Source organism: Tupaia chinensis, unplaced genomic scaffold (genome assembly GCF_000334495.1).
Source record: "Tupaia chinensis unplaced genomic scaffold, TupChi_1.0 Scaffold144346_1, whole genome shotgun sequence".
Taxonomy (NCBI): Eukaryota; Metazoa; Chordata; class Mammalia; order Scandentia; family Tupaiidae; genus Tupaia; species Tupaia belangeri.
This window is the reverse complement of record NW_006204205.1, coordinates 1,675,278-1,685,037: the sequence shown is the minus strand read 5'-3', so window position 1 is coordinate 1,685,037 and position 9,760 is coordinate 1,675,278. Positions and strand designations below refer to the sequence as shown.

General features: G+C 53.1%; 1 protein-coding gene across 1 annotated transcript in view; it reads left to right on the top strand.

Annotated features, from left to right (window-relative positions):
• Positions 1–9,760, top strand: part of JADE2 (jade family PHD finger 2) — a 57,523-nt gene that overhangs the window by 10,053 nt on the left and 37,710 nt on the right. Inside the window, 2 exon segments of the mRNA XM_006166854.2 lie at positions 1,929–1,986; positions 4,029–4,117. Coding sequence (XP_006166916.1) covers positions 1,929–1,986; positions 4,029–4,117 — 147 coding nt within the window.

Sequence of the window (9,760 nt, the reverse complement as noted above, 5' to 3'; positions counted from 1 at the left end):
TTATTATTATTATTATTATTATTATTATTATTATTATTATTATTATTATTATTATTATTATTATTATTATTATTATTATTATTATTATTATTATTATTATTATTATTATTATTATTATTATTATTATTATTATTATTATTATTATTATTATTATTATTATTATTATTATTATTATTATTATTATTGCTGTGGGGTGCATGTGCTCACGGGGAGGGGGGAGCAGTTAAAATGAGATAGTACCTCCCCCAGGGGGGATGGCACAGTCCCCTCTCCTCTATTCTCCTCTCAGGATTTTGGGCATACATGCACACACACCCAGTGTGTTTTTCAAGCCACCAGGTCCAGGACTCAAACTGTGGATTCAGCCATGTGGAATCCAGCTACCTTAAGCACTACCCCACCGGCTGACCACCACCACCCCCCTGCCCCCTCATCTTAAGCAAGTCACCTAACCTGTGAACCTTGGTTTCCTCATCTGCAAAAGGGAAGCAGCTGTCATATCCATCGCAACGAAGGGCTGTTCTGGGGGCACAGCGAAGTCCCTGTGTACCCAGGGGACCACCAGGTATACCTTGGTGTCTCACCCTCTGGAGAGCACTCTACTGCACCTTTGGAACTGGGTAACAGGCAGCCCTCATGAGCCTTCCTGCCACCCTTGACATGGAGTAGAGAGAAGCGCCTGGCTAAGGCAGCAGAGTCTTCCTGGGCAGCTCAGAGAGCTTAAAGAATGAATGCACTCTGGCCTCCCCAGGCCCGAGGGCTAGGCAGATACCAGCTGGGGCAGAGGCAAGGGTGTTAGGAGGCAGATGGTATCCCAAGCAGGCCCAGGAAGGCTGGCTGCCCTCATACATGCCTGGCAGTGGGTTTTCTCCCTCCTGAGACAAACCCTTCCCTGCCCTTTGCTGCGGGCAGTGGGGCAGTTCTGGAACTAACAGGAATGTGGTGGTAAGTGCTCCGGATGCTGAGTCCCAATCTGGTCTCATTAGGACTCAGCCACAGGCTAGCTGTAACACCCAGAGCAGTAATGAGTCACTCAGCGTGCCACCCTCCAAGGGGACCAGAGTAGCCTCTGCACCCAGGACTCCAGGGTGAGAGGGACTAGTGGGTAGGAAACACTTCTAACAGGCAGAAGCTGACAGGCAGTGTGGACTCCAGTCAGCCAGTTCCTAGCAGGACAGCTACCTGTGGGCCGAGCTTCAGCTCCCAGCCCTTAGGGTAGTGTAGGTGAAGGAAGTGCCCTGGGAGAGTGCGTATGAGGCCGGATGTGAGCACTGCCCTACCACCTTGAAGTTAGACGTTCCACTTGAGATAAGGTTGGTTTATACTTTAATCCAGGGAAGTTCAGTGGGGGGTAGGAGTGTTGGCCAGTGGCTGAGGACCAGTCACCTTAGCCTGGTTGTCTGGGCGGACCCAGCCTGGAACTTCACCATTTCTCTACCATGCTGGCTCCCACTCTCAGGTCTCTGCTCTCAGTGCCATCTGTGCTGGCTTGTCCCTAACTTTGAATGGCTTGAGTTTTCTTTCCTCGCCTCAACCCTCCTCAGTCAGGAGACTTTGCAGCGTGAGTGGGCCTGAATTTCCTTGAGTGGATGCTAGGACTGGGTAGGTCATGTTTGCTGCTCAGTTTGGGCTTACTGTCCCTCCTTTGCCCCCTTTTTATGTTATCTTTGGCCAGAACCCTGCGTATTTGAGAGCTCTGGGCTTAGGAGGTGGGAGCTGCAGCCTCCTGTTCCAACCCCAGGTCCTCTGGGTGGGTGGGGAGAGAGTGAGCCTGGGGAGAAGATTAGGGACAGGGCCTTACTCTTACTTTCTGTAGTACCTGAGTGGGAAGGTAGGGTATGGGGCAGTTGAGGTGATGGGTGATTTTCTGAGAGACTGAGGATGCCCTGAGTGGTCCTTGAGTATAATGGGCGTACCTTTTGTTACAGATGGAAGAGAAGAGGCGAAAATACTCCATCAGCAGCGACAACTCTGACACCACTGACAGTAAGGCCTTCCGGTCTGGGGCACTGCAGGGAAGCCATCTGAATAATAATCAGGCCCACAGGCCCAGGTGGGAGGGGGCTGCCCGTGGTCTCAGCCCCACCAAGGGGCATGTGGATGAAAGAGTTAATCAAGTCAGGTCCCTCTGCTCCTAAGAAAGTCCCTGCACCTTACCATGGTCTCTAGGACCTTGCTGTCCTCACTGTAGTCCCCCTCACTCTTGGTCTCTGTTCATATCAGCTCTTCTCTGGGACTTTGCATGTGCTACTTCTGGCTGCTAGAAAAATGTCCTCTCCCTCTGACCTCCCCATTGAGTCTGGGCCCTTCTAGGAAGTCTCCACACAAGAAGGTAGAAAACCTGTCACTCTTTGGTGTAATTACCAAACGAGTATTGTTTCCTAACCAGGGGCAAGCGCCTTGGTAAGAAGTCTCATGTCTTGCTCACTGTGGTCTCCAGCCTGACCTGGCACACAGGAGGTGCTCAGTACATGTTTGATAAATAAATTAGTCTTGGGATCTTGGCAGTAGAACCTCAGAGATGGACTTGTATATAGGGTGGGTGTGTTCTCTGGATGTCTGGTGTTCGGGGTTAGTTGAGTTGTCAAAGAGAAAATGGGATTTAAGGAACATCGTCTGAAATTTGGGAGAAGGGAGGTTTACGCAAGGCCATAAGGCGGCTCTTCTCAATGCCCCACCAGCCGGGCCTGCCCATGTGTGTGGATGAAGAGATTCCTCTGCCATGGCTGGGAGAGGCACGCTACCAGGAAGATCCCACCCAGCACCGATTGCTCTGATGAAGGCCCAGGCTAAGGAAGCAGCTCCACTGTCTGGAGCCCTACAATTCCCAACCTGTTTATTCACATGTGTGATGAGCAGGTGGAATTGGGGGATCGCCAAGGCTTCTCCTAGCTCCCAAAGTTCCACAGCACCCAAGACCCTGAGGGTAGGAGAGCAATCAGGTCCCAGCCCCTTCCCTTACCTCCAGGTCTCATTTGCTGTCCTGAGGCTCTGTACGCCCAGTTTGGCTCCGGTGTCTCTCCTGGCTAGCGCTTCCTCCTGGCAGGGGGGCTCACAGCGTCCAGCCTTTTGTGGCTACAGCACACCGCTTGTGGCCTGGCCCAGTAGAACTGAGAACCGCATTCTCTGCTTCTAACTTTATTACAGGAAAAGGCACCCTTGGAGAGGGCGAGACACCTACAGAAGTGGGTGTCTGAGCAGCTGAGCCCTGGAGGTGATCAGAGCCGGATCAGGCTGGGGCTGGCTTCCTCCTTACCAGTCCCCACTCCGTGCCCACCCATGGCTGCTACTCCTGTTCGACCAAAGCCTTGAGGTCACCTCTGGCCCTACGTGCTGCTCCTTGGACTCATAGGAGTGGAGGCTATAGCCCTTTACTTGAGCAAGGGCCTTAGATCCTAATAACAGCTACTGTTTACGGAAGTCACCATGTGCTAGGGACTGTGCTAAAACTGCAAGCACGGTGTTGTTTAACCCTCATAGTGCTTGAAAGACAGTTATGCTTTTGCAGCCATGTAACAGAAGAGCAGACTGAGGCTCAGAGGAGGAACACATCTGCCCTGGCTCCCGAAGTAGTCAGCAGCTGGGTCATGACTCAAGTCTGATGGCCCGTGGTACTGAAGAGTAACGCTGCCGGCTGCCCTGGCCTCCCTCTGTGTACCCATTGGGCATCACCCCAGAGGATCGGGACAACACCAAGCTGCGGCAGGGTGGAGAGTGGGCGTCGAGCACTCATTCCAGTATTCCACCTCTCCTTGACCAGAGAACAGAGGACCAGAGAGGGCCAAAGATTTGTCTGGGGCCCCATAACTGCCTGGATTTCACAGGCCCCTTGCAGATGATGAGTGGGGAAGGCCACTCCCTGTTCATCAGTGCAGAGACTGAGGCCCCAGGCATGGACAGTTCACCAGGGACTCACAGAAGCCTCCGCCTCCTGAACCTTCAAGCAGAGCTTCCCTTACAAGCTTCTTGTGTGCGGGTGGTGTTCCTGGTCCTCCAGGGACCCCTGATGGGTTGCTCTCTTTCTGCAGGTCACACTACATCGGCATCAAGATGCTCCAAACTGCCCAGCAGCACCAAGTCGGGCTGGCCCCGGCAGAACGAAAAGAAGCCATCAGAGGTAGGTAGTGACAGCTTCCTGGAGAAGAATGAGGCACAGGTGGGAGGTGAGGAGCAGGGACACCAGGGGACTGAGAGTGAGCCATGGGGATGTTCAGGGGAAGGCTGAGGGCAGGGGCGGTGCCATGGGTGGCCAGCATGGCTGAGTGAGTGGGGCCGGGAAGCCAGTTCCCCTCAGCCTCGTGGCCATCGCAGAGATGTTCCTGTTAATATAAGCAAGAGCGGGAGCCTCTCAAGGATCATCAACCGAGTATGGCATAGTCTGCTGTTCATAAAAGGGCCCACTGGCTGCCGTGAGAGGAGGGAGACCAGCTGCATTTGTCCAGGACAGAAACGACGGTGGCTTAGAACTGGGTGGGGGCAGTGGCCTAAGAAGTTCTAGGATTTGGGGGTGGCAGGTGGTGTGGTGATTAGGGCACTGGACTTCCACATGGGCGACCACAATTCGAGTCCTGGACCTGGTGGCTTGCTTTCTCACCTTCCTTCTTTCTCTGTCGCTCCCTGGTCAGATTTTTTTAAATTAATAATAATAAATAAAATTAAATAAAGTAATTCTTAAAAAAAAGTTCTAGGATTTAGGACATTATGAGGTCATGCCAAGAGTGACAGGATTTGCAGGTGTAAGGGTGGAAGATGGGGTTCTCAGGGCTGTCCAGTTGGTCACAGGCTCCTCACAGAGCCTACTTGCAAAACATGTTAAGTATTGACATTAACATTATCTTTCCTTTAAGTGGGAATTTTGGAAGCCTTAGGGCCACATTCATGGCCAGTGTTGCTAATTGCCACATCCACAGTCCAAAGTCTCATCCCTTACTTTGGGCCATCAAAATGTAAGTGAACCTTGTATTTCAAGCCCCTTACAAAGAAATTTTACTTTTAGATCAGCCCTAATTTTCAGTTTGAAGAATTTTCTTTCTTTCTTTTTTTTTTTTTTTTTGTCAACAAAGGCTGAACTAAGGGCCTATCCCTCTTTAGGGGATTCCTACTTAGTTACAGGAACAGATGAAGCAGCCAGAGCATTACGAGGTGGGGATTTTGAAATCTAACTCTTACCCACAGAGTAGCCAGGTCCTGGCTGGATGCATTTTTAAAAATATATTTGCCAAAGGATGCAGGCAGTAGTCAGAGAGAGACTGGGGTGTGGAGTGGGGAGAAAGCACCCTCTATAGGGCATGGTCACACTGCAGTCCCTTCTCTCCTTTTGGGATCCTTTTGGGATTTTAGGCACGCATGCACACGCACCTTGTGTGTTTCTCAAGCTGCTGGGTCCAGGACACGAAACATGGGGTCGACCAGGTGGGGCCCATTTGCCTTAACCACCAGGCTGTGGCTGGCCCTGGACACTGCTTTTTGATCATTTAAACAAGACCAGAATTCTCAGTCATCCTGCTGAGGATAAGAAACTGACAGATACCAAGGTCACATAGCCAAGGCCTGAAGTCCTTGGGGTAACAGAGCTGAGAAGAGGGGGAAGGCAGAGAGGCATGGGGGGCGGTGGTTGTTCCTGGTAAACTCTCCGGCTTATCTCCCCAACCCTTCCCCTCACCCACTTTGGGGCCAGCCCCTGAAGGGGAGGGGGTCTTCCTTAGAACCTTGCATTTAAAACAGGACTCCACCTCCTCGAAGCTGCCCTATCCTAGGGCTCTCTGGTAGGTGGAGGCGGCATTCTTTACCTCAGTCTGGTGTACCTTCCACGGCTGGGGGGCGAGGGTGTGCAGAAATGGATTAAGATTTCTAGGAATGCTGGTAAGGAGGGGAAGGCCATGCCTGGGGTGAAGTGGGGTGGGAGGACTCTGCTTTGAAGCTCTTTCTGCCGTCCTGGAGTAGCCCTGTTGGGTGGATGGAGAGGATGTGTTTAAGTGTGGCCAGGAGAGCAAAAGGCCGGTGGGCTTCTTCTCATGGTTGTTTGGGACCTGTCCCTAGTCCTGAGACTTACAGGAACTCCACAATTGCGGCGGTGCTCGTAGTAAAACAGCAGCCACCTTTTGGTGCCTTCCTGTCCTGGGAGGCAGGAACTGTTAAGCCCAGTTTGGACCGGAGGAACCGCCTACCCAGGAGCCCACCAGTCTCCTCTGTCATTGGTTGGAGCAGAAGCCTATAAAGTTCCCAGGTGGACTCTTTGCCCCGCCTCGCGGGTTGGCTCCACCCCCTGCCTTGCTCCCTCCACGCCTCCTTAGAGGAGGGGCCCCCTCCCAGGATGAGGCCGGCTGGGATCAGGCCCAGCTAGCTGGGAGGAAACAGGTGTCTGCGAGGCTGAGAAGAAAGAGCAATTTGCATGAGGCAGAAAATTCCCCTGCCTCTTGGGCTTTCCAGATCAGAGTCTTTGTATCTTTCTTCACTTAAAAATAGACTCAAGCCATGGTAAAGGTATCACTACCCGGCTCTCCTGAGACGGGACAGGGCCCGAGCCTGTGAGCCTTGTCAGGTGGCTCCCGGGCCTGAGAGGGAGACTCCTCCCCGCCTGGAGCTGTGGCCAAGGACGCGCTTCCCTTGCACGGCGTGCTGGAGAGCAGCCTGCAAGTCTTCCCTCGTCCCCTAAGTAAGAAGGTTGAGCTGTGTGGCTGGCACAAATTCTGAGTTATCCTGGGGCGGAGAGGAGAGGAAGCCGGCAGTGAGAGCTTCCAAATTATTTGGCTCATGAGAGGGCGGGGTCTAAAGCGAGGATCTGGCCGCAGAGTGTTTGCCCTAGGTCTCCTCGCTGGGCTGCCCCCTTCCCTTTCTGTGAATGGGTTGGGGGAGGGCGTATATTTATAGTACTGGACCAGGGGGCCAAGGGCTTTGGACACCCTGGTGCAAGGGGGCCTGGGAGCCCCCTGTGAAGCCTGTGGTGTGGCTGTCAGGCTAGTCACAGTCTGCTTTTCGTCTGGCATGAGTTCCCAGTGGGAATGCTTACAGAGCAACGTGCATAGTACAGAACCCCCACCCCCACGCACACCCCGCCGCCCTGGTGACCGCGGAGCTGAGGAACCCTCTTCATGTAGAGAGCTCACCGGCATAGTGACGGTGTGCTGAGAGGTTTGAGGACCGAGGTACTTAGCGTTAGCACTGGCTATGACTACCCAGCAAAACCAACAGCTAGCTGCCAAAGGGCTGAGCTTGCGTTTAGGCAAAACTGGTGACACCGCCCTGGGATGACTTGTCGGTCTGCCTTGTTTGGTGCACCTTGAGGGTACAAATGAGGGGTTCTGCGCACAGACTTGGGTGCCCCAGGGCTGAAGAAAGTGCTGGACCAGGAGTCAGGACCCTGGACAGGGCTGAGGCCTTGAGGCCCAGCTTCCCTTCTGGCCCTTACCCAGTGGATGGCCCTCCCGCGGCTGAGTAAAAGGGAGTGCGGGCCTCAGTCCTGAGGGCTGGGATAGGACCTGGGAGCCCTGGCGGCTGGGTTAGAACTTGTAGTGGAAGCGCAGGAAGTCAGAAGTCTGCTGCAGGGTCCCCGAAGGCAGTGGAAGGAAAAGGTGGAGCTGCCCCAGCCTCCTCTGTGCTGCCTCCCAGGAGCTTGGCCATCAGGGCAGTAGTGCTGAAGGAGAGAGAGAGCTGGACCTCCTTGGGGAACCTTGTAAACCCTGCTGGGGCCTTGTGTTTCTGGCCTGGCCTGTCTCGCAATTGTTAGTTTAACCCTTTGCAGGACACATCTCTGAGAATCTGACGGAAATCACTGACCAGAGATGACCTTTTTTCTTTCTTCTTTTTATTTTTGAGAGATTCTTGTTACAGGGCACATGCACTCGCCAGAGAGACAGACAGAGATAGAGAGAAAGTGAAAAATAACCCCTCCCCCCAAAGGGGATGACCACATTCTCTTCTCCATTCTCCTCTTGGGATCTTGGGCACACATGCACATCTGCCTGGCATGAGTTTTAAGCTGCTGGGTCCCTGACTCAAGCTGCATTGACCATGTGGGAGTCCAGCGCCTTAAACACTACGCCACCAGCTGGCCCCCAGAGACTACTTTTATTTTTAAGAATTATTTTTATTTAACTTTATTTATTTGTTTGTTTAAATTTGACCAGAGAGGTACAGAGCGAGAGAGGGAAAGTGAGAAAGTAAGCCACCAGGTCCAGGAGTCGAACTGCAGTCGACCATGTGGGATTCCAATGCCCTTAACCACCACACCACTTGCTGGGCCCCAAATATAACCAATACCAGATCTCCATCCTGCTCCACCCTCGGCTATTCTGCCTTGAATGAGTTGGGCCCTGGTGCCTGCTGGAACCAGGGTTAAGAACCACTGCCACTGGGACCAGCAGTTAGCGTAATGGCTAGGTCCCTGGACGTAGTCAACCGCAGTTCACATCCCAGACCCGGTGGCTTAAAACTCATGCTGGGCACATGTGCGTGCATGCCCAAGATCCTGAGAGGAGAATGGAGAAGGGCGTAGCCATCCCCCCTGGGGGGTGATTTCTCGCTTTCTGTCTCTCTGTCTCTCTTTGTCTGTCTGGCGAGCGCACACGCCCTATAGCTAAAAAACCTCTCAAAAAAAAAAAAAAAAAAAAAAGAACCACTGCCACAAACTGCCCCCCATTTGCCTGAGACTCTGACTGGATTGCTCCCTAGGAGCTTCATAGGCTGGGGTGGAATGGGGAGGCTTTCCAGTCTGATTCAGTGACCTAATGTAAGGCTGGGAAGGTGGGTGGGCACACTTCCCACATCTGTTCCCTTCCTTCGGGGACTAGGGGACTGACCCGTTTCTGCCAGCCTTGGACCTGCAGGGGCATAAAGGACAGTCCTGGTAGAGATCTGAACCTCAGGTCTGGGGCAGAGAGGGGGGGAAGGGCGGGGGAGCCAGTGGGGTTTCCCCAGGCAGACTTTCTGAGATAAAAAGCCATGTTTTCAGGAAGTCAGAGTCCCCAGAAGCCAGCCAGGCAGAGAGATGGGTCTTCAGAACCAGGAGCTGCTGATGCTGATTAAAATCAGCAGGTGCTAGGGCTGGCAGGTGGTGTGGAGGTTAGGGGCACTGGACTCGCATATGACCGATCACAGTTCGAGTCCTGGACCTGTTGGCTTGCTTTCTTACTTTCTCTCTCCATCTCTCCCGCCTGGTTGCTTTGTCCCTCTCTGGTCAAACTTGGAGAAAAAAGAAAAAAGAAAAGAAAGAAAGAAAGAAAAAGAAGTAAATAAAGTTAAAAAAAAAAAAATCAGGTACTTGAGAGCATCCAGGAGGCCTCGCTCAGTGCCAGGGCCAGTGCTGGCGGGGCAGAAAGTGCTGGCGCTGTCCCCAGGGAGCTCGCCCTGTCAGCAGGATGCAGGTGCTGCACAGGAAAGTGTTCGTTAGGGGAGGTGCAGGCAGCTTTGCCACTGAGGAGCTCTGCGACCCGGGGCCAGTGACCGTTTGTCTCTGAGCCTAAGCGTCGTGCCATGGCGTGGCGTGGCGTTTATGTTCTACAGATATGATTGTCCTTCCCTGAGACCCATGGAGCCCGATGGGGAGAGAGGTTCCAGAGGAGAGGGGGTAGAGAAAGGGGGCTGTCAGGTGAAGCTGGCCACTCTGCAGTGGCAGCCTGGATGGATGCAGACCAGGGTGGATAGGAGCTCAGCTCTGGTAACAAATTATTATACCCCTAGATGAGGAGATAGGGTGTTTGCATGTTCCACAGGGTCCTTCACTGAGGCCCGGCCCCTCGTTCTGGGGATAGGGCCTGAGGGA